The following is a 25,203-nucleotide window of genomic DNA, read 5'->3' as shown; positions in this document are numbered from 1 at the left end:
TTTTCATAAATTCTACTGAGGCTTGACCTCTATTAATGTTTACCTCAACAAATGAATCACCTTCATGAAACATCATTGAGTCATTGAGACACTACTGTCATTTTAAAAGTTACCTACTTGCTCAAAGGATGGTTAACGATATAGACATTCAGAGCTTGGACTAGGAATACATTTGAACCAGCAAACTCTGTATAATTTATATTAACATGCAATAATGCAATTTAAATCTATTATAAATGGCAGATGGATTCTCTCAATCCTTGGAAATGTCTGATCTGAGTGAATGCCATTTATTTTGCTAATAAAGAGAAAAACCAATTTAATCACAAAGAGCACTGGAATGGAAAGAGAGTGAAATGTATTTCTCTGGAGCTTGAAATGAGATAGTTTATTCAGTGAGACAAAAAAGAATTGGTGTATGTGGGTGGGAAGTGGTTCAAAGATGTGAATCCCTGGAGAGATTGAGGTGTTTAGTGTTTTATTGTGCAGAACTTCATAAGCTCACTACACTGCACTCTATTTATAGGGGATTAAGGAAATTAATATACTCTGCATTATGGGGATTGACCAATCAATCAGTGGCTTTGCGATCAATACTGCAATTATGTGAAAACCAGCTCAGCAAATTGTAGTAAACAGTGAACTCCAGATTCAAACTTTGGTGTCTTTTTTTTTCAACGTTACATAGTGTGATGACAAGCACAATTTATTGCCATGGTGTGCAAGAACAGGCACGGTGCATGCACACAGACAAGACTGTCATAATTTAATCAAGTACCAAGGCCTACCAGAAGGATATCAGTTTAATTGCATGCTAGTCACTTACCCTGACCAATCATGGAAACAAAGCGCTACAGGAATTCTTTGCATATTCTGAACTAACTTAGGTGACAGTTGCCGCTTTCCTCTCGTGATCATTTCGCCAGTAACATTGATGAAATGTGCATCAAACCCAAACCTCTCCGGGTCGAGTGAGAAGAGGAACGCTGGGGTTAACACACATCATGTTACATCAGTCATGCAATAGGAGTTTTAGGAAAAAATAGTTTGTTAAGATATTGTAAGAATTGTACGTATACATTAATCAGCAGTGTACTCGTACATCTCTTACATTTGAATAGGAAGGGAAACTAGCAGCTGGTTTTACAGTTGCTGATGCTTGGGCAAATATGCCTGAGATATTGCAAGCTAATTTTAGAAACCATGCTTTAGTCGGTTTTTTTTGTGTGTTTTAGTCCTTCACTGTAATAAGATCAGAGTAAACCTTCTAATGCCCTTTAATGTTTTCAGCAAAGCTGCCTAATGGTGATAATAGAGCAAAAACAATGGAGTGTTCTGTCTTCTTTGAAAATGTTAAACCACTGGTATGGGCCTTTACAGTTGCATGTTTACTGCAGTCTTGATATTCTTTTGTTGTAGACTATCATCATTGCAGAGGTCATCTATTAAAAAAAAAGGACATGTCGCATCTTGCAGGTCTGAACAAAGCAACTGCTGTATGTTAGTGAAAGCAAGCAAGCACGTAGGGGAGAAAAAAGAAGTAGAGGAACAGAAAAGGGAAGAACTTGGGGTTGAAATGTTACCTGGCTATGACAAAGAGCACACAACTGACACCCAAGCAAGCCAGCAGAATATACATCCAAATATCAGGCGAGAGGGGGTTGAGGAAGGAGAAGACCCCGGGGTTGGTGCCGTTGGGCTTGCGGTACAGGATACTTATCCCCAGTGTCATGAAGGGCTTGGAGAAGTCGATGACCTTCTCCCTGACGTAGGTGATGGCCAGAGGAGCCACTGCAAGGTCTACTTTCTGCAATGAGATAATCGGAGCATCATGAACCATGTGTTTAAGACAATTTAAACAATTAATACAGGATTTCTGTAAACATCTATTGTGGTCGATATGGAGCGGGAAGAAGACACAGGACATGAGGGAAGAAATTGCCGGGGTCATTACTTCAGCTAAATCATCAGGCGGTGGTCTGAGTTTGAGAAATTCTGGGTTATACGTCTGATGCTTCTTATGTGGTGTCAAAGGTGAGTCACTGTGTCAACCATCTTGGGATTAAATTAATCTGTGACGAATTAACCTTGTGTCTCCGGTGAGCATAACATTATCTTTTCTGTACAGCTAAGACGTTTCTCTGAAGTATTTTGCATAATCCCTGGAAGATATAACTTTATGTAATAGTGCTGCTATCTCCTTTGTCAGTTTCTGTTCAAAGTTTGAGATTTAAGTGGTGCTCCTCTCTTTGTCTGTGGGCTAGCAGTCCCTTGTAAATGGTGATGGTAGTTATATGCATCATTTTTTATACGCTGAAGACTTTTATGGCGTAGTGTTACTGGCAGAAACAGATACATACTATAACAAAAATAGAGATTTCCGCCTTTGACTTGATTTCCTCCTTTTTAGTCGTCTTATTGGAGCGACATTCCAATGCAAAATGAATAACCTCGTTTTAATTTAAAATCAACTTTCACAAATTTTTACAAATTACTTTTGCCATCTTACAAGAATAACCACAGCATGCTGTTATGCTTGAGTGAAAAACAACTGACTTGATTTCAAATATTCCCACTGTGCGTGCAAGCAGATTTTTAAATTATTTTAGACACAAATGACTAATAACAGGAGGTATATGTCTGAACATGTTAAACTGATTCAGTTATAATTCAATAGAAGAGCAGAAATAAAGAGCAGACGACGGATACTGTTCACATCAAACTCATTTGGACCACAAAAGACAAAAGAAGCTCTTTGTGATATCTCCATTTTGCTGTGACTGTTTACTCACATGGTCCATGAGCTCCCGCACCATGCCGTTCCATTGACCTGTGCCCTCATCCAGCGCACCGTACTTCCCGTCTTCCACCAGACGCACCTCATAGCGGAAGCCCAGGATGGTGGAGAGCTCCCGCAGCAGATCGATACAGTAGCCTTCAAAGCGATCGTTGCCATACAGAGGCTTATCTGACTTCTTGAACATCACATATGGCTCCTCCTGCACAAGCAAAACAAGTGCAGATAAAGATTTCCCAGTGGGGTGTCTTTTGTCTTACATGACTTCCATGTGTATTTGTCTATGGCGTTTGAGCTGCATGTGTTTTCATGATGCTGTCTGTACCAGTATAGTGGATACACGCAGGGACTTATTAGCCAGAGAGTCAGTGATGTTTGATGTCTTGCTTTTGTGAGTGTCTGTCATATTCAGACCACTTGGAGGATCCCATGTTCCGATCTGTTGAAGCAATTCCGCATCAGGACGTTATCTTGTTGTCTTACACACAGGAAATATAACCCTTCAAAGCATCCAGGCTAACATTTCTTTAAACTGTTACACACCTTTTCCAGCCCTTCCTCCTTCAGGCTGATGACATCGAGGTCAAAGTCTGTTCTCAGCCCGTTGGTCTTGTTAAAAAGAACCCGACCTGTCAAACCATCCCAGTGAGCCTGAAGAAAGAAAGACACTGTATTAGAGACTAAAACTCCTCAACTCTCACAGAAGTCATTCCCATAAGTTTAAGACATTGTCTTTCGCAATAATATCAATCCAACCTCTATCCATAAAACTTTCTCTTTTCCAATTATGAATTCTTTCTGGCTCTCTCTTCGCTGTCTATCTCAACAACATAACGAGAGACAATAAAGCAGCGAGAATAGAAGCGGGCTTGACAGGTAAGAGTTCATTATGCATGTGGTTCATTGTGCTTGAAGTTTCACTTCAAAGCCATTGGAGGAACAGACGGGCATGGAGAGCGATAGCAGACAGGAGAAGGGCAGGAAGCACCAGCTACTACAATGGCTCATTCTGAAAATTACCTGCAATGATACCATCTACAGAATGAAAGAGCTTTGTAGAACAAAGCAAATGGCTGACCCAGACTAGAGTTAAGGAAGCACGCAGAAGCTTTGATATGAAGGTGGGTGGAGATATGCGCGGCGAAAATATCAAGGAAACACAGTTAAACATTTTGGAAAACATGTATTTACTGTAAATAATATGACAGTAATTTGTAATCCATTCACAGAAAGATTACTGAGGGAGATAAGATGAGTCAGAAATTACTCAATGCGTGTTTTTGAGAATATGAAATAATTCAAATATTTCTGCTTTAAAACAGACTCTAATCATGTGATCAAATCAAATTAAAGGAGTGTCTACACTTTAGGCTGTGTTAATTTAAAAAGCCCATTAAGACAGCTGCAGAGTGCATTAGGCGCCATAGGTCAGTGGTGAAGACACAGTGATCTTTGGTGTCTTGGATTGAATTTTACCTCTTTGATGAGATTTATGAAACGCCCTCCAAAGCGCCATGGCTTGTGGCGATTACACTGCAGAGAGCTGACGGTGATCTGCTGCGACTGCTGCACTGCCACTGCCACCACATGCACGGCATCATACATCAGCGCTGCATCCGTCTGCAAAGAGGAAGGCAGGATAATCAAACATCTTTGCAAGACCTGTTCATCCACATGACCTTTCACACATCAGATTCACCTGTGGAGAAAGACAGGAAGCAGCACAAAGTCTCATTTGACTGGTCTCAAAAACATGAATTAAGACAATTGCCAGCAGAAAATGCCCCACACAAATGGAACAGTGTCTCAGCCTGTTAGTAAAAATACCCAACTTCTGTCTCAAGCAATCAGAAAGCTCTGCCAGGGAGAGTTTCGCAGTGGCAGGCCGTCCTGTCAGTGGGAAGACGAATGGCTCCTGATGGGTGTGCCTGTTCCCCAGAGAGAGGAAATGTAAAACAGGCACCAGTGAAGAAGGGATCTCTCTGACTGGCTCTCTGACTTCAGAGAAACATGGCTAAGAGTGGAGCACATGAGGCTAGCGAGGATGCATGGTGAAAAGCTGTGAAAAAATACCGATACTGGATATCCACGTAACTCTGGTAATAAGTCATCAAAGCAGAGTTCATACCAAAGATGAAATTTCTCACATGGCCATGCTGAGATCCATCTTTACTGCTCCAGTTGGCACACATTGAATTCTCTTCATGCCATCTGTCCACACAGTTTGAGACAATCCACGTTTACCCAGGTCAACACATTAGAGCTAAGCTCAGATCCTCTTATCCATGGTCCCACACAGGCTGAAATACACTGTGGTGATCTTATTTGACAAGTCCTGGATGACCAACCTGCGAGGGAGTATGAAAAATGACTTTGAGACCACAAAGTATCTGCGGCTGTGGGATTTTTGTTGATGTGCTGGCTGCCACAGGGAATGAGCTGGGATTCAGTCTGAGACTGCTGAGCGGCTGTTTAGTTCATATCAGTTCATATCTGTATGTTCTCGCCATAGGTGCAGTGAAGCATCCACAATGTAGGAGAGAAGAAAAGCCCAAAGGAGCAAACGTAAGTGCAATGTACAATTTATTCAAGCATTAATAATTGTGACAGGCCAATTATAGGTATTCATTTTACATCCAGCGTTAAGGAAAGAGGAAATTAAAGATAGGAAAAGAGGATGGAGGTGCGCACTGAGGTGTAGTGGTTCGTGCTCCTGCTTCACTGAGAGGCCATCCCCAGTTTGAGGTCATGGGTTTTCACCTGGGACTCTGGTTTCTCCCACCATCCAAAAACACACGCAAGAGGTGGATTGGTTTTTTTCTGAGTGGTCTGTAGGTGTGAATGTGACTGTATGTGACAGTCCTGTGATGTACTTGTTACCCATCCTGAGTGTATTCTGCTTTCACCCGTCGTCAGCTGGGATCGGCTCTGCAACCTCGAGTTATTGAAGGTGCATAGATGGAAGGAAAGGGACGTGTGGCCGCTGTGGCGGGCATATTTTTAGCTTGTCCCTCCTCTGCTGAAAGTGCTGGTGACTGTTGGTGTCGAAAGCAGCAGCAGATCAGAGAAGAGGAGATCCATCTCTGCACACTTTCATCCCCTTTGCGTCCCCGGGAATGGGAGCAGCTCGGGTGATATCTGCTCTTCCTGTGCCAGCCGTGTGTGTATGTGCTGTATGAGTCGGGTGTGACAAACGCTGTTAGAAAAGAGAATCTGACAATCCACTAATCTTTTTCATGAATAGAGAGGAGGTTCACACAGTCCATGTTTGCTCTGTATTTTCTAAAACTGAAGAAACTTGCTTGTCAATGTTGCATGTTTTATTGTCTCTTCCATTGTTTGACAAACATCAAAATCTGAACTAAGAAAACTTCTAAAGAGAAGAGTCACATTCAGCTTTGCATTTCCGAAGCGTGCGATGTGTTTTGATTTAGTCTACTGAACAAAAAGGTTTTACAGTGTTGATTTCATTTGTAAATTTATGCAACTCAAATGATATTCTGCTTCGACTACTTACTCCCGATACAAGTTGCAGAAATAACTTCACTTCAGTTTTGCTTGTGACCTTTTAACTTTCCACCAAGAAACTTGACTTTTTCTTTCAAAAATAAATCAATTCAGAAGCTTCTCTCAGTAAACTCTTTATTCCTGTGGGTCAAACAGCACTGTGCAACATTTTCCAGCTAATCGTTACGGCTAAAAATATATCCTGTAAAAAAAACAAAAAAAAAAAACCTCTGGGAATAAGAATTGGGCAACTTGCTTGTGAAAGAAGTGTGCTTGGAAGTTTATTTTTTACTTCACCCTGTTTTTAAAAACAATTCTTGAAACAACTGTAATTTTTCTGGGCATGACCTTCATTATGCAGGCTGATGGTTCATTTTATAAACGCTGCACAGATGAACTTGCACATTTTGTGTTGAACTGCTTTGAACTTTTTACAACATTTTTGCGACTAACTACATAAACATCAGCCGGAGGTGAAACAAGTGAATTTTCTAAGCCCAAATGTACTGTGTTAGGAGAAAAAAACATGTTCCACCAACTACAATTTATCCATCCATGTTCTGTATTTTTTATTCAATGTAGATTTGCAGACACTGGAGCCAGTCAGTTAAGTATGGGTGAAGGTACACCCTGTGCAGTCCACCAGTCCAACACAGAGACAGAGAGTGACACACACTCGCACTTACACAAATCAACTTCAAACATCATTTTGGAAACTGGAGTCCCCTGAGAAAACCCACATAACACAGTTAGAACATGTATAATCTCCACCAAAAGCTTCCCAAAGACTCAAATCTGGGATATTCATGCTGTGAAGTGGAAGTGCCAACTACTACACCACGGTGCGGCACTCCAGCTATATATCCTTCAGATTTATTAAGCAGAAATAATCTCCAAAAAATATAAAAACATTTTTTGTCTACATGGATCCAGAATAAACTATCAGTCATCTGGAGTTGGAGCTTTTTGCTGAGATGATTCACCTGCTGTAGCCAGAAATGCGACTAAGGGGTGATACTACTGAATCAAAATAATGCGGGAGTACACAGGGCAGCGGAACACTGAGGTGATACCGACTATATATCTCTCTGCAGGTTCATTTCTTTATCACACTGATAGTTTTCACATAATCAATTACATAGGCAATTAAAAATGAATGTGGTGTTAAATTAACTGCGAAAATAAACACTTCACTGTGCACGGCTGAGGACAATGAACTTAAAACTGCAATAAATCATAAGATCGGAAGATAACTATGAACAGCTCCGGTAATTGAGTTATATGAAGAAGACACATTTATGATGTTTCATATGTATGTGATATGTATACAAAGACTTTGAATGAGCGCTGTAAGATTTTATACAATGGCAGTCTCAAGCTTCAGCAGCAGTGCGAGGAGCTTTTATTTGGGAGACATTAGCATTGGCATTTGGTCACGAAAACACTGATAAGCCTACATGATGCATTTATTTATTTGAGAACAGAATATTGGATGTGATACAATATACACACAGGAGTGGATGCTGCTCTGTTTGCACTCTAATGGCTAGATAATCCACCAATGTCTGCATCAACCTCTTTGAAAGATTCATGTTGTTCTTTCCTTTTCTTTTGTGATTTAACATCCCATTTTTGGAAATATTGTTTTGCTTTCCTTAACACTTGGTGGATTTGATACATCTACTATTTTCAGACTCAAATGATTTATGAGGCAAAGATCTCTTTGGTACTTTGGAGCAAAACAATTCCTGAAAATCCCTTTATGTTGAAAACAAAAACAGGCTGGCATCTAGTGGAAGGGTAGATCGGGGGGGGGGGGGGGGGGGGGGGGGGGGGGGGGGGGGGGCAATGAAATGATGGCTCACAGTTGTGGTGGATTGCATTCAATTTAAAAACAATCCAAGAGCGATCTTGATATTTATTACAGAGCCAAGCTTAGGTCCTGTGGGGTGTTTTATGCGCTTTAAGTGGAACCAATCCTGAACCCATGGGACACTCCGACAGAGAGGGGAAAGTGTTGCAGAGAAGAAGCCTCTAACCTGTTTCCTTGTCCTTCACTCCCCTCCATCTTTTCTCCTCCACATAGACAATTGAAATCATACCTGCTGTTTTGCATCAAAGCGCAAGTCCAAAAAACAGTTTCTTCGTGCAACAACTTGCACTCGCTTCACACCATACGTCTTGATTTTTGATGTCTTTACTGCGCGTCCATCTTTCATAAATAAGCTGCGAGACGAACATGCAAATTCTAACCGACACATCAACTAATGAGCAAGATGTTTGCATAGACATCACACGCTCGAAAGCATCTTCGCACCGAGGCAGAGTGACAAACATCAACTTGCAAGCATCCCAGAGGCATGCGTGTTTGTTGTAGGCTCATTCAGTTTCCTCATTTAGAGCAGGTGAATTGCAAACTCTACTCAGCGAGCAGATCTGTTCACATCTCTCTGCTTGTGTGTGTTTATACAAATATATTCATCCCTTCCCCATCAGCATTCCGCCGAGCTCTCTACCTGTGCATAATTCCATAATTCTTCTGATAATGTAGCACCCTGAAAAACGGCATCTTCCTTTCTCTTCTCACCCCCTCCCTGTCAGCTGTCCCCTTTCCAGCATCCCCTACACCAAAACCCACACTATGCAACCCGGCTGGTGATGGACATGTACCTCGGCTGCCTGTGCACAGCAGAACTCCACTGTTTATACATATCATATACATCTGATTAGCCCTAATGAGATTAGCACTGACCTGTTATTCACCATGCATCACTGGGCTGCAGCTGCCAGGCACAGTGCAACAACAACACACACGCCCTCACACGTAAAGATATGCACTCCGACAAACACACGTCCCGGCAGCATCGCCATCAGCGTCAGAGTCACAGCGTCAGCAGGAGAGAGGGAGGCTCTTTGTTTTCTTGGCGCTGCAGTCACTCTGCCCTCAGTTCACATGCACACCCATGGGGTTTAATGATTTGATAGAAGAAAGAGGTAATTATTCATTTCATTCCTTAGTTTATATGCATTTGTGCTGCTTCACTGCACAGTCAGTGGAAGTATTAGAGTCACCAATTCTGTTTTAAAAGAAAAGAAAGTGCCTCAAAATAACTTGATAAAAAAAACAAAACCCTGTGATTTATCCAACAATGCAATCATAGTGGTGTTGAGGTGTGCTGAGGGCTGCCATAATGAGTTTCTGTGGCTCATGTTGCAGACAAACACTGGAGGGAAATGTCTGTACATTTTCAGAGCTGAAAATCAAAGGCAGATAATTGCATAGACACAGCTCGCTAACAATTGAAGAAGGTTTATAACAAAGTCATATGGCTTACAGTGTCTATTAGGCAAATATCCTCCCATCTGCGAGACGGCTTTATAAAATCCAAGGTTGCAGGGGGTCTGGTGCTGATCCCAGCTGACTATGGGCGGAGGCAAAGGAAAACCTCTGGCAAGTATGTGGACCGGCCAAGAAAGACAACCAGCCTCAAACATCAGCACCTTTGAAATGCCACAACAGTGACTTTGGGGTGATCAGCAGAGCTTTATCACGGGATCTAAGTGGTCTGCAGGGCACGTGTCAATACAGTCACATTCATACACACACATTTACACGTGTCATTTAGTTTTGACTACTTTTACTTCATCTGTGGTAAATAAATTGCTGTATAACACAACTAACCTCATATGATACTGTACTGCAGTGGTTCTGAAAGTGTTTATTTCATTGAATCGCACATTTAATGGTGATGAATGCAAATGTTATAATAAGCTCAAACAGTCGACCAGACTTAAAATGGAATGTCTGGTTTAAGTAGGATTTTTAAAATTTTTTAATCATCATTATTGCCAGTGAATCTCAACACCCAATAACAATCCTATCTTACAATTTGAAAATAATAACAGATCAAGTATTTAATCATAAGTTACTACCATATGGAAGAAAACATGTACATGATCGCTTTTGCAGGGCACAATATGTTTTCAACCCCTTCATCAATCTGATTTATGAGGCGAAGTCAAAAGCTGCCGCAAACGCATGGTTTTTCCAACATATACAATCCTTTTAAATTAGAGCAGTGAACAGTTACCCAGGTTGGCACTAGTTTCCAGAAAGTTCCTCATCACATGTTTTGTTGACAACTGCAAGTCTAATTTTAACAACATCAGAGCAGGCAAGGCTTCGGGCCCCCCCAGGTGGAGAACCAGTACGGCTGTGGTAGTGGTACTGCAGCGCTGACAAAGATAATTGGTCCCAGTTTTGCTCAGGATGAAGACCTCTGAAGATACGGTCTCTCGCAAGAAAAAGAATTTAAAGCCCTGGAACAGCCGGGAGGCTCCCATGGAGCCTTGATCTCAACACCACCTCGAGGAATGCTCGGATAAATTCACGAGAGAACAAAAGCAAGATTGTGTAGATACTAAAAACAATCTATTGGCCCATTATCTTAAAAAGTGGTGCTTACTGCCCACTGTTAGAACTGCTAGAACAATTTCAAAAGAAAATTGCGGTCACAGAAGAATTGGAATTTGATTTTGTTTGTTTGTCTTCTTCATTGGATATGATTTTAAGTGGGAAGCATAGCAGTACTCCACCCACGCCATATTTAGCTCCACAAAACTTTTGCAGAGTGCTGTATTTCTGCCATCGCCGTCTTGCATCAGACCCTGGGTGATGAAACTAAGTTGCTGCATTGAGAATTGTGCAAATGTTCTCTCCTCGCTGGAGAATGAAATGACGAGAGGTGAAAAAACACTGAAATGTGACACATGTGATTTATGGGACATATTATGGCTGTTACAGTTTTCCTAGCAGAGAAGGAATGGAAGGCGGTGTCAGATCACTTTGGTGAGGAGAAAAATGCCCCTGGGTGACTGCGGCTCGCTCTCTTTTTCTGTCCGTAACTTTTCCACTCTGACTCTCTATCTTTTTTGTTTCGACTGCCTGTGTTCTGCCCCAGTCCCCCCCTCTATGCACCTCTGCCGCTCCCTCCTTTTCATTCCTTCTGCCGTCCCTCTGCTTTCCTCAGTTGCCCTCCACAGTGTTTCCCTGAGCTGTATGTAAGTATTACTCAGAGTGGATATATGAGGGGGGGGGGCTTTACTCGTGCCATCACTATTATTTTTGCCTCTTTTGCTTGTGTGCATTAGAAGCTTAATCCCTTTCTCACATTGCATTTCCACATGCTGAGGCAACACGGCAGCCCCTTTTCAATTTAAAATTAGTTTTTTTGTCAGAGGAGTAAGACGGGCGTCTTCCAACAAGGGACCCCTGGGTATCAGACTCAATGGTGATGGCTGGATTTATGTGTAAGTACATTTATGGTTTCTATTGTAGATTTGAGTGCACTTTGAAGGGGATAAAGCACTACAACAGAGAGTCCCGAGGGAGTCGCAAGAGTGAGAGCTAAACTCTGTTTGATGGCTGTCCATATATATTGACTTGGCGTTATTGAAGCGTCCTTATCAAATACTGACAGATGCTTTAATGTAGGAAACGTCTCCACCCTGCCTCCACATTGTACTGTTATCAATGGCATATAAATCTCCTTGCTTTAAAACTAACTTCTTCTATTGCTTTAGTCTCATAACACCAAACTGCATTTGAATTCAAGAAAAAAGGCCAGAATAGAAAGGGCGAGAGAGAGAGAGAGAGAGAGAGAGAGAGAGAGAGAGAGAGAGAGAGAGAGAGAGAGACAGAGAGAGAGAGTTAATACCCTTGTCAAACTTTGAAAACAACTTGTTTGCACAGCTAAATGGGTGAAGCAGCACAAATATGCACAGACTGCTCATGCTAACTACCTAATGCCTCCTCTGTTTGTTCCAAACAAACGAGCGGTGGTCCTGTCAGAAACACTTTCTTACATACTAAATATCAAATCTGTGATTTGAATTTTTGCTCACAATTTAAAGAAAATATTATTAACAGAGATTGTATGTATAACAACAAAAACCTAATTTTAGTGTTTTGGTGTCTGACACTTACTTGGATATCAAATCAGTTTTTTACATGTCTTATTATTATTTGAAATCTAACAGAACATGTCTTTATTTTATTACTTTTCTCAGACTTTAAATATTAATATTGAGTGAAATGATGGTACAATTTCCTTTAATAACAGACCATGACAAACAGAAAACAAATGTCTGAGTGGAAATTTGACAATTATCATCCATAACATTGAAAACAATGAAGCCTACTGGATATAATAAGAGCTAGACTCCTCTGCACTCACTCGAATATTTTGGGTTGAACCTGTGGGAGATGGTACACCCAGAAGAATGCAAAAGGAATATTGTAAAACAGCAAAAAAAAAAAAAAACTGTTATCGGAAGCATCCTCTAACTCTATTCTTCTCACAAATCTCATCCTATGTGTGACAATGACACACAGAAAAATATATTGGATATCCATAAAAGCATTTCATGCACAACATAGACAGATGAATGAAGAAACCAAACCAATGAAAAGAGAAAAATCTGACCACCGAGAAAATGTGCATATTGAATTTGAAGTTATCAAGGCATCCATCACTGCAGAAGTGGTTTTATCCGAGAGAAAACAAGAGAATGTAAGACTTTATACTTTGAGAAATTACAGGATCTATAATTTTACTTCTTTTAAAAGTATCTCTGCTATCTTGTAATTGTAAAACCCTGTAGCACAATGTGGAAAATGTGTTATATAAAAAGTCAGAAGACCAGCAACGTTAATGTTATTCAGCCTGATGGGGGAATAAAAGCCAGCGCCATAATCCATACACATTTTACCACAAGGTCACAAAGTAGCGGACTAACCAAGTGACAGACCGCCACCGCTATCTCTGAAGCTGAGCCACTAGCATGGCTAAAAATACCACGGATTATGACTGGACATGACAAACATCCAATATTATGCTACGCTAACCATTTTATTAGGGCTGACAAAAGAGCCCGCGAATGCTCAGAGCTGCGGTGTCCCACCAGACCTTTCAGGCAGCAGCATGCTGCTGGCAGCAGGGCTCAGTTTAGAGTCCACCCTAATTAACACCATGCTGCCTAACCCACGTCTGATTAAGTGGCTGTTTAACATGACACCCTACCCGCATGTGTAATCAGCCTCCGGCCAGGTTTTTCTAAAGAGACTAATAGGTGCCCAGTCGTTGAAGGTTTCATCTACCTTCACTTCATTAGCCACTCTGTCCAGAATGTGTAAAAGTAACACATCTTTTACAATTCAAAGCACTTAAAAAGCAATTCAAAGCTTCGGTTAATAAGAAAGAGTGAGTCCCTATGGTTCTGGATTTCATCTGAGACAAAATCCAGGTAGTCTTGACCAGCAAGGAAGATGAAGGGAAAGTTTGTAAGGGTTATGCGGTCCTTTGGATTTCGCCACCATCTGGTGGACTGCTGGGAGAGAGGAAAATAAAGGATGCAGGGAGTGAGGGGGAGTCCGTGCTTGATTCATTAAGTGAACCACACAGACAGTGTTAATTACATCAGGATTAGTGCTGGAAAGTGACCAAGAGCGAGAGGACCCCATCTAAAAAAAACAACCCTGAAAAAGTAAAAAAAATTAAAAAATAAAAAGTCCCAACAATCTTTCCTTTACTTGTAGGTTGATACTGGATGAACATATGCATCATGTGTTATTTATGTGCTGCAACCACTGTGGTACATCATTACACTATGTGATTCTCTTTGTATCCTAACTGTGGGAAGAAGAAACATGCTTTTGCACATTTATCTGCAGTTGTATTGCTCAAGCTTTTTTAAAGATTTAATTCTAATTAATTGGGAGCAGAAATCAGATTTTTCATTAATAATTATTTTTGCGAAGAATATGTGAAAAAGATTAAAAAACAAGAATAACACTCTGAAGAATCAAAAGGAAACAAAATAAACCATTATGTGAAAATAGTTAAATCTTTTAATTTCTGGATTATTGTTTTGAAGGTCAGTGACATTTTAAATCACTACCCAACTGGGAGAAACTAAAGATTGATAGAATCACTTATCATCTATTGTATTTACAGGCTTTCAAAATGTGGATCTGCCGAACAATTTACTGTTTGGTTCATTTTTAAGATAAATATTGTCCTTGATACACATTGTGAGGCGGTGAAGGTGCTTGGTCACCATTTAGCACCAGAGAATTGTCTTATTGTGCTTTTTACTGTAAACTCGCAAGGATGTAGAAAAATTACGGCAGCTAGATAATTATAGATTTAATGTAAGGCTTTGTCTATAGCTCTCATAATAAACATAATAAACATTGAAATAAACTCTGTGATACAGTGATTTGTATTCATGTACTTAGTTTTTTTTTTTTTTTTTACACATTTAAAATGTGAGTATGATGCCTGTCACCTGACCATTACGTGGAATAAATAATTCATACATTTTTTGGAAAATGGTTCCTGGGCCCACAAAGTAGAGGGGTGATGCTCATATCTGCTATATACAGTAAACCTCCGCTTGTATCCGATTGCTTAGGCACACCAAAGGCATATTTTCATGTAAAAGATAGCGTGTGCTGGATGCTCATATGCTGCACAGTATATCTGTGTGTGTGTGTGTGTGTGTGTGTGTGTGTGTGTGTGTGTGTGTGTGTGTGTGTGTGTGTGTGTGTGTGTGTGTGTGTGTGTGTGTGTGTGTGTGTGTGTGTGTGTGTGTGTGTGTAGGTAGGAGCGCCAGACTCTCAGAGGATGATAGCTTGCCAAGAGATCCCAAGGCCAGCCAATATCCCTGAGCCCAAGTGTGACCATGACACATAGCTCCTGCACTGGCCTCCAGGGGCTGATTGTACGATAGTGATCTGATGATAGTTGTAGTCCCTGATTGCAACGGCTTTTATTGTCCTACATAACATCAGCAGGCGCCTGCTTGCATTACTGTCTAGGAATGTCTCGGGTGCATGAGCATGTGTATTGCACGGTGCATCGTTAGGGAGTGCTTTGCCATTTGAACCCATTTGTATTGCATCAAATGTAAAGCCCCCCCCCCCCATTGCAGTTGAGTTTATTGACTTATAAAAATAACAATGAACAAATGGGACTGAAGCTAAATGTGTTGGATGGAGTAAAATCAAAGGAAAAATAATGATAATAAATCCTCCATTTAAATTCCACCTCTCCCTCTGCCTGTTCTCACACACAAAAGGCTTCTATGGACCAAGGGAGCACTGGTGCTAATAATGTTGATGCTGTGCCAAGCCCAGCTGGTGGTGCCCGGCACAGGGCATCGAGTGTCTGCTCTCCACAGTTGCTGTCTTTAAAACGCTCTCGCCTTTGCCAACTGGGATCAGAGGGAGGGAGATCACATTGCTGTAATGGACACAACCAACCTGTGAACCTGTGGAGTTCGTTCTGCCGCTTCTACCAGCCCGCATCAAATACACTACTAGAGAATTGCACTACTTTGAAACGAGGAATCATTTGAATTTTAACTCATGCTGGCAGGGCGCTTGATTAAAAAAAGAAATATTAGAACGTGTAGCCCAGTATTAATCTGACGAAACAAGCATTCTTTTGAGTAGGAGCTTTTTGCACATTGAGATTTGAGGCAACATTTGCATCTACCCCTTTATGATTATTCGCAACAATTGAATGCTTCTCCCTTTAGAGGCGGATGTGACCGGATTTCACTTCCCCCACATGTATTTCTGCGGATTACGAAGCCTTTCATTGGTCACGGGTCTTTAAAATGATGGCATTGTATAAATGTGCTCATGCCGTTTCTGGCTCTGGAGAAGAGCATATATGTTTCTCCAGGAGCAGATTTGACAGACATTTTTACATAACCCTCACTCATTCAAATACTTATTTTCACATTTTCATAGCAAGATGTTGCTTTGGGATATTTTGAGATATTACAGAAGAGTCACAAATTCAGGAATGTTAACATATTCAAGGCTTCTCTAAAATCCTTGAATGCCTAAACGACCCATCTCAATGTTTAACGCATATTTTTTCCTGTATTCTGTGGCTATTATCACGTGCCTGATAATGGGATTAGAATGGCAGCCAAGTATTAGACAGAAGATGAATTATGATTAAAAACACAGCACATGTGTAGAAACTTTCTCTAATCACATTTTTGCTTTCTGTATTTAACCATTTACAGAATACACATTGAAATACTAAAAAAAACAATACTAAAGACTTACAACAATACAAGAATCTATTAGAAACTGTAAAACTGACCAAAATCACACATATTTCACATTTTTGGCCAACAAATATAATTTCTGTGAAAGAATGCACATGTGCTATTAGGTCCTGCTATATTGTAATAGAATACTATAGGTATACCATGTTCTGCCACTTGCACCAGGAAAACGGGGTGTAAATAAATGAATATGGACTTGCCTGATAACAGGAAATGATTGAGAAATGATTGCTGATAATATGATGGTAATCTAAAAGTTTCTCTACATAATGCTGATATATATCAGTTGGTAACTGTACCAAACATAATCAAAAAGTCTGCTGCACTGCAATAAATAAGGAAAATCCTGTGAATAACTGCCATGTTTTCGAACGTATTTAAGCTGCAGGGTAGGAGCTGGAGTTAGTTTGAGCAAATAACGGAAAATCCCCTATGTGCTGAATTTATTTCCAGTAAAGTTTATTGGGAAGTGAATCACATCAGGCAAAATTACAGGATGTGTCCTCGACTCAATATCGTACCGACAAGGGAGGAGGAAATTTGGATGAACACTCGCACTGAGGGCCCTGGTATGGTTCAGATGTTGTATGAGTGAAGCTCACTGGGAGAGGGATTCATGCCTCAGTATTTTCTTCCCATTGTCAGATTCCAAGCAGCAATGCGCAATAACAAGCCCACTGGTGAGGCCAAACCTGGACCAAGTCCTCCACCGTCAGGAGAGCCAGCAAGCGGAGAACCGAAGCAGGCGCTTTACATTTCACAATCGCTGTGTTTCACGCATGCATACAGTTCACCGCAAACATATAACCCGTCCATAAACATGCATGGTAAACATGTTGTAACTGGAGCGGAGCTGCTGCCAAGCAGATTCCATCCTCCTGCACTCACTGTGAGGGTTTCTCCCACTCGACTCCCAGCAGTGATTGTTAATGCAGCTATGTGTCTGTCTCCCCCACAACCCATCTCCCTTCACTGAGTATCTCGCTCCCTGTATGTTACTCTTCTTTATTCTCCCTCTTCTATGTTCTGCTCCTATTATCCCGAATTTCAGAGCAAATACAAATGATGGAGACACTGGGAAGATTATTCTAAAAGGCACAATCTGTGCCACAAAATGTAAAAAATTAAAAAAATAAACAAAAACCAAATAGCCCTAAAGCCCGACAATACAATTTCTGTCTTTGTTGACTTGGTGGATGCCAGTGGTAACAACATGTGCTTTGCAATAATGCACTTCCCAGAATTCAGGACAAATGTATCGACTGCTGGGGAAAGCAAACACATCTTGACCGGCAAGGCTTGTTTCAGAAAGGAGGAGAGGAGAGAAGAGGAGAGGAGAGGGGCAGCAGGGGCAGAAAGAACTCGGCAACATGCTGTTTTAATACAAATCGAAGAATAAAATCTAACGTCTTTTTTTTTTTTTTCCACATTATGCAAAATGCTCGCTCGCTCCAGATTTTGTTTTCAGAATAACATCCACAGGCCACATTCACAAAAGCAATTTTGCAAACGCACATATTGCAAATGGTGTCAGCATCGCGTCTCACAAACAAATGTCACTTAGGAATTGCAGTTACCCCTGTGAGTGCCTCGGTGTTGTCACACACGCAGACATGGACTGCAGACAGGGAGTGTGTGGTGGTGTTCAGTAATATTTTTTCCAAATTTAGGAGGAATGCATCTCATGGTCCAAGTCACAGCTCGCGCGTTTAAGATTTTTGGTGATTTTTGGACCGGGTATGTGTTTTCCTGTGAATCACCACACAACCCCTAGAGCAGCAGAATGCCATTAGCAAACACAGAGTGAGACCAACTTCGAAAACGGTAGACATACAAAAATACAATATATGTGTTTGTGTCATGAAAAGCAATAATACTTATATGCATCTGAGCAAGTTGAGCTACTGCATGTTATGAAGAGTTATCACAGTTCGGTTTGCTGAGCATGTGTGTTGTGTGTATTTGTCCCATTTACTTGCTGTTTGTCGAACATGCTTTTTTTTATTGTTTCCCATGTGGACTGAAGGCACATTCCCACCATGTCATAGTTATTATCCAAACAACTGCTCTCTATTAATAAGAGTGTCTTTATAATGAGCTATTATTGCAACATTTCCACTTGTCTTGATGACACTGGAGAGCAGTCAGCTCTCTGTGGTGGTAATTATAGTTCAATGAAATGTGGAATTTAATGAAATGATGCATAAATGAAAACAAAAATAAAAAAATCTCGGTCTTAAGTCTCACTGAGACGTACAACTGGGAAATATTTTTTTCCACCTCACTTAAATGGAAGTGCACATTTAGATCATTGAATGGGGATTTAAAATAATTTCCCACAAAAACATTATGAATAAATATCTCATTAATGGTTATACAACAATGTGGGGAAAAAAATAATCAGATTACAACAGAAATGTCCAATACAGTTGTTGGTTAGTCAGCCTGTGCACAGGTTGGAGGTCTCTAATTGCCATAAATTATTCTCATCATGGATAGTTAAACCAACTTGAGCTTGAAATTGCTCTGGGGATAACGTAAAGGAGTCAACAAAAGCAGATGAAACATGTACACAAACAAATGAATTGGACTAATTAGCATCCCCTTGCTTATTATGTATCCTTCCATGTTGGAGGCACGTCTGATAGGCTGTGTTAGGGAGCAGGAGCTCGCTGCTTTTGTGGCTTTGCTTGGTCTGAGGAGGAACTTCTCATTATTCGTCTTTCCTTGAGACAACGCTCGACCTCACCCAAAGCAAAGGATCACTGTGATTACACCACCCTGCATTAAAATGAGCCTCGCCGCACGAGGAACCATGACACACACCTTGTAACATCCTCACATCCACTCTTTCATCCCGTTCTTCTTCCCATCCTTCTCCCCATCAAAACCCTCCTGCACCAAGTCACCTTACCCCCACCTCCCTCCACCTCCACCTTCCTCTCGTCTCAGTCAATCAATCCTTCATGAAATTACAAGGTGACACGGTTGCCGTTGTCCTGGTAACCATCGCTACACAACCGTTGCCTGGTCACCGTGCACAAACAAGCCCAGAGCCCAGCGCAGCTTCCCCATCTCACAGAATGAGAACAAGGTATGAGAAATAAGACATAAAAGGCAGCGGTGAGGGGTTTGTGGGTGGAAGGTCACACACTGGCTGCCGCAGCCCTCCACGGCTTTAATTTAATGATAGTCTTCAAGGTGGCTTCTCTGCCCAAAGCTCAGGAGCATAAATGTCAGGGAAATTCACAGAATAATGTCTGACATCTTTTTCACAGGGAGAACAAATATTACTTCAAGCCATACATTCATTATAAAGGCACGTAATGGTTTTTTTTTTTAAATCACCAGCAGCGCTCTTTCACCTTTATGTATTTATGACACCATAAAAAAAGCCAATGTTTGTACATTCACATGACCATCTCTTCGTTCCCTCATAAAGAAGAATCATAGGATGTATAAATAGAGCACTTTAAAAAAGCTTGCTTTTGGACATATTACTTATCCCTTAACAGTGATTCTATTGTAGTGAGAATTGTCAAAATGTGATATATGAGTTCACAAAATGATTAATGCAAAGCAAATGAATCAATCCTGCACCCTGCTAATATCAATTGATTTTCAGTGAAAGGGAAAACATCAAGTGACTTAACCTCTTTGTGCAATGCATTTAACATTTTGCATACAGAACTACTTTGCTGATTCTTCTGTATTGTATTTCCACACAGGAAAAAAAAAAATTCAAATTGTGGTGCTTGAGGGAGATAATTATATAATATGATGGCATTTCTGTTTTCCAGCAGTGCACGTTTTTATTTATTTATCAAGAAATTACATACATTTTAGGATAAATATATAAAATAAGTTGTAGATTTTGATGATTGTTTTCATGGTTGATGTAAGCAGGAATTAAAGCTGTGGTTAAAATACGGAGAGTCACATTCCACTGTGTGTAATTCAAAGGCTTGTCTTTAAGTCTTAAATGAAACGACACTTCTTTCTTTAGGCTTATATATGATGTCGATCTTAAAGCTGCCAAAGGAAAAAGAAAGTCTGGCCGCAGGATGTGAAAAAGGGAGTTTGTCTGAGAAGAAGGTGCTCAGAGGTAGGTAGAGTAAATCGACTGTTTACAACAACAGATCCAGAAAGTGACCTTGAATGTCCATGACGAGCTCCATTCGCTTTTTCACTTTCAAATCACCTTATCCCAGGCTTTTTTGGATGCCATCCTAAAAAACCAAGGCCATAATTTCCATCCAATTTGCTCCGTCTCTCTGCATGAGCACTGACAGATTGTCATATTTTGGCCACGCTCCCAGAGGAGAGTTGTGAGAGGCAGGAGGGCAGATAAACGGCTATTACCATTCACACCGGCTCATTACTGGGCATTTAGACCCAGAAGCACCCACTCAAAAGGCCCACGCAGAGGGCAGTCATGCTGCTCCTGTACTAACCCCGGGAGCCCTGCACTGTTGAACATCTGACTGACAACTGACGGTCACATTCTTCTCTATGACTGTGATGAAAACTATAAAAATATATATGTACATATGTTTGATTTAGGAGCAACAATTTATCATTTCATAAAGATAATCCAAATTAACACAATTGACGGCAGCATAAAATGCCTACAGCTGCTTTAACTTAATGTTCATCGATCTATCCTACATCTTCTGTAGATTAAACAATTCAGGTGATAAGGAATAGCTTTAAACTCCATTTTGTATGCACACACTAACAAGAATGATGAAAAGTTTGAGCCCACCGTCATGAAACCATCCAACAGGCCCGAGTCTGGCTTGGGTGGGGCTTGTAGCCGCTCCATAGACCACTTCTCGATGATTGACGACACCTGAGAGTTTTCTGTGTTGAGGATTCGAAATCCGGTCATGTTGACGCCGCTGTAGCGGTACGGTTCCATGTCGAGGGCAAAAAGGTCCTAGAAGCAAAAAGATGAACGTATCAGTGCGTTTGATCAGCAAAGAGAATTACACTGCGATATACTGTAGCTCTCATCTCAGTAATTAAGAGTGGTCATCTGAGTGGCAGCTTTAGCCAAAGATGTGAAATCTGAGAGGTGCATTTGAGGATATTTCAGGAGTTATTTTATCTCATGCTGATGCAGTGGACTTGATTAAAGGAAGACTTTCAAGGTTACAGACGGGCTTTTGGTGTACTGCCATCTATCATGTGGAAGTGAAAGGACGACCCAATTGTCCTGCATACAGCCCGTCTGGCATCTCACCAGGCAGATGTCTCTGCGACGCAACAACACAGTTGACAGAGGAGCAGCAGGCGATGGATGCAGAATGGTCAATGTTTGCCGTCCTGTCCTAAAAGCAGTGCGGGTAACTTGGTACCGGCACACAGAGGCTTAGGCCTGCACAGTAGCCTTGATTCTGCCAAACACTGGCTGATGTTAAAGTGGGAATGTTCCCATCCTGACGAGGAGCAGCATGGCTCTGAAAAAAGGCCTGTAATCACCATTCTCCTTCCTCATCCAATGACATACCTGCTGTCTCTCACTCCCCTTTAATCTAGCCAGATTCTTGTGTGGATACACCGAGCGTCGCTTCATATTCCGAGCACTGGTAAATGTCTTTTTCAGTTACATTTTTTTGCTTTCAGCCTTTCCAATTGTATTCCAAACAGCACAGTGTGCTATTTGTTTTTTTTTTCAGAGCTGTAATGGAGCAAATGGGTGACAGTCTCATCTGCTCAAGGCTATTATCTGAGCTCTCAGTCTTCTGTTCTCCGGGCTCAGAGAAGATGTGCTGCCTTTCATCTGGAGCGTAGCCAGCAATCTTTGTAGCGGCCAGATCAAAGAACTTTGGAGAACTTCAATCGCTGCCAGAGTCAGAATAAAATATCCAACTTCTTTTGTTTTCTATAGTGACAGTTCTGGTCGGGCAGGTGAAGTAAAAAGGTTAGGATTGAATTTTAAAAATATACCAAAGTTAAACTTTGACAACATTATAACTACAAGCATATAATAAATTATCTGACAATGACTCAGTTATTCAGGGCGATCTGTTTCTGTCAGCACAAAGCCAGATTGTAGCTCAAAATGATTCACATAAAGTGAAAATAATGGGATGTTTTTCTTTGGCTGTCTCCCGGAGGAGTCGTATTTAATTTAATTCTCAGAGAAGAAAAAGTGCTACTAGACACTCAGACAGATGGATGAATTTTGCCTTGCAACAAGCAAGGACAGATGAGTGTCTGGACTATAATAAGCCCAGGAAGAGAAGGCTGTCCAAGCCACACATTATCAAGTGGACAGTGCTGTGCAAAAAAATAATAAAAGATGGAGCAAATAACAGTCAATCATTGCATGTTGTCGACATCAAAAAAGTTCCAGGGTACTCACCAGTGTAGTAAAAATATAATGGTAGTATTCAGTCATCATACCCATGGCCAGAGCCTGTAGGGAGAAATGAATAGGTCAAATAATTTACTTATTGAAAGTATCATGTTATTCATTATAATCACCCGTTCAGCTAATATTGAGCCAGTAAACGGCAGAACGACACCTAAGAATGAAAAAGAAAAATGGAGCAGGGGCTACAACAGAGAGCAGGTGATCGATTAATAGATTTTGTCACTAAAACAAGAACTGGTGTCATCTAACAAGCTGTTAAGCCCTAACTAATCCACCTCACTATAGCACAAAAATCTGTGAAATAAGAATTCAGCTCCGAAAAAGAACATCAAAGAATAAAAGTACTTGATAAAAATGTTCAAAAGGCTCAATAACACATCTCCCTCACCTGTCTTTAATAAAAGGACTTTAAAGCAGATGCCTTTCACACAAAATGTGTTTTTGCACTGATATGATGCTGTTTATTTCACAGCTCCCGCACTGTCTGAATAAGCAACATGCATCCAGATCAAATGTGTGAAGACATTATTAAAGTTATTAACAGTCAGGAACAATGTGGGTTCTTGGCAGGTCTTCATTTTTAGTAATCTTTAGTATTTACATGGCATTTTCAGAATTAGAATCCACAAAGGGAGACAGCATGAAGTGCAACTAAACAACAGAGTGAGCCATGACTAGACAGTACAGCAGCGACTGTGAGTCAGTTGGTGGAGTGGGCTGTCTTCAAATCCCAAGGTTGGCGGTTTGATTCTCATTTTGCCCTGATAATGTTTTGAAGTGTCTGTGGTTCGAACAAAACTCTCCCAATGGAGGTTGAGCACCTAGCCTGGCAGCTAACACAGTCAATATGTACGGCTGTATTTATGTGACTATAGCACACACACGGTGATGAGGCATTTTATACATCCTAAGATAAAGAGAGCATGTTTGTGTATGCAAACAAACTCATTAATGTCATGATTGCAGAAGATAACCTTTCTAGTATTCCTTTTAGCTGCCGCAGTGTGCTCAGTCTGGTTAAGTGAACTGAACGATCGAGTATCACATTGCTGTGATGAAGGCATCTGTGAAGAAAGAGAAAAGCACACTGACAATGTCTCCAGCTGTCTCAACAGTCCTCCTTAGTATCTTGTGGTCAGCAGTGCAACAGTTTCCATACCACACAGCAATGGACTTTGTCAGCACACTGCGACATCTCTGTAGATTTTAAAGTGGTGTGGATGTGTATGGGTGGTGGCTTAATTTCTGCATGCGGCAGTATTTGTTGTGCAGGGGGAATTATCTTCTACCTTCAGAAACCTAAATCTAAATCTTGGGGACATTCGTGTTGGTTCATTTTTCCGTGTGAAGAAGACTGTGAACTGGGTTCGACAATCACCTCTTTAATTCTGTCGACACTGAGTGACAGATTGCAGTCAGCGCACCGGGCTGCCAGCTGTTTGACCTCTTCTCTGCATGCTGACGCGTCGTTGCTGCTGATAAGGCCAACCGCAGTCGTGTCATCAGCAAACTTGATGATGTGGTGGGAGCTAGACTGGGCAGTGCAGCCATGTGTCAGCAGAGTGAAGAGCAGAGGAGTGAGCGCAGCTTTGCAGTGCTCGGTGTGACAGTAGCCGGTGCCAGTTCAAATGGATTTGGGACTGAGCTGTGAGGAAGTGCAGAATCTAGTTACAGAGGAACCTATTAAGGCCTCATTCAGTCTATTTAGTGGTCATCTCATGTGGGATAATTGTTTCTAAGATTAAATATAAGTACACAAAAAACAGTCTTATGTCTTTTTAATGTCCATAAGGGAGAGGTGGAGGACAGCCCGGTTTGTGTGGCAACCAAACTGGACCGTGTCCAGCGAGCTGTCGAGCATAGCCTTGATATTTGACACAACTGCTTTCTCAAAACACTTCATGATGATCGATGTGACTGCATTGGAACGATTGTCATGTAGGCAGGTCAGTGCTTGTTGAAATGATGAATGAAACAGCCATCCTGGAAGGACATACACGCAAACTATAAGCAACCAGGTCTTTTTGTGTCTTTACGCAGCAGCTGTGATGTTCTAGTCTGAACAACTCTACCCAAAAATTTTAGCTTTTTTTCGTGCATGATTGCATTATCATTAGAAGCATTAGGAATAATGGGTTATCATGTTACTATAATTATTGATGGAGCTACAATTGCTGAACTTCCCTGTCATGAGTTTGGTTGTTAGTTTTGGATTAACCTTTTTCTCTTGACATTACCTGTGGTGTCTTTTAGATAATCGTTAGACCACCTTTGTGCTTACTGCCTGCTACCGTCTGCATCTTTGTAGTTTCATTCATTCATCAATCCTTTTCTTTCATGTGCAGGTGTGATGCACACTGCTGCATGA

General features: G+C 41.1%; 1 protein-coding gene across 2 annotated transcripts in view; it reads right to left on the bottom strand.

The window, feature by feature from the left end:
• The window catches only part of LOC308126398 (glutamate receptor ionotropic, kainate 2-like), a 65,194-nt gene that overhangs the window by 13,901 nt on the left and 26,090 nt on the right, over positions 1 to 25,203 (bottom strand). For both annotated transcript variants that reach the window (XM_080490767.1, XM_080490766.1), the window contains exons 5-11: positions 22,824 to 22,877; positions 21,219 to 21,392; positions 4,274 to 4,417; positions 3,341 to 3,448; positions 3,123 to 3,236; positions 2,793 to 2,999; positions 1,584 to 1,807 (exon numbers count right to left, since the gene is read on the bottom strand). In XM_080490767.1, coding sequence (XP_080346893.1) covers positions 1,584 to 1,807; positions 2,793 to 2,999; positions 3,123 to 3,236; positions 3,341 to 3,448; positions 4,274 to 4,417; positions 21,219 to 21,392; positions 22,824 to 22,877 — 1,025 coding nt within the window. The remainder of the gene's footprint in view (positions 1 to 1,583; positions 1,808 to 2,792; positions 3,000 to 3,122; positions 3,237 to 3,340; positions 3,449 to 4,273; positions 4,418 to 21,218; positions 21,393 to 22,823; positions 22,878 to 25,203) is intronic.

This window comes from Lipophrys pholis, assembly GCF_963383615.2.
Source record: "Lipophrys pholis genome assembly, chromosome: 21".
Classification (NCBI taxonomy): domain Eukaryota; kingdom Metazoa; phylum Chordata; class Actinopteri; order Blenniiformes; family Blenniidae; genus Lipophrys; species Lipophrys pholis.
The sequence above is the reverse complement of the archived record's forward strand: the minus strand, read 5'-3'. Positions and strand labels throughout refer to the sequence as shown.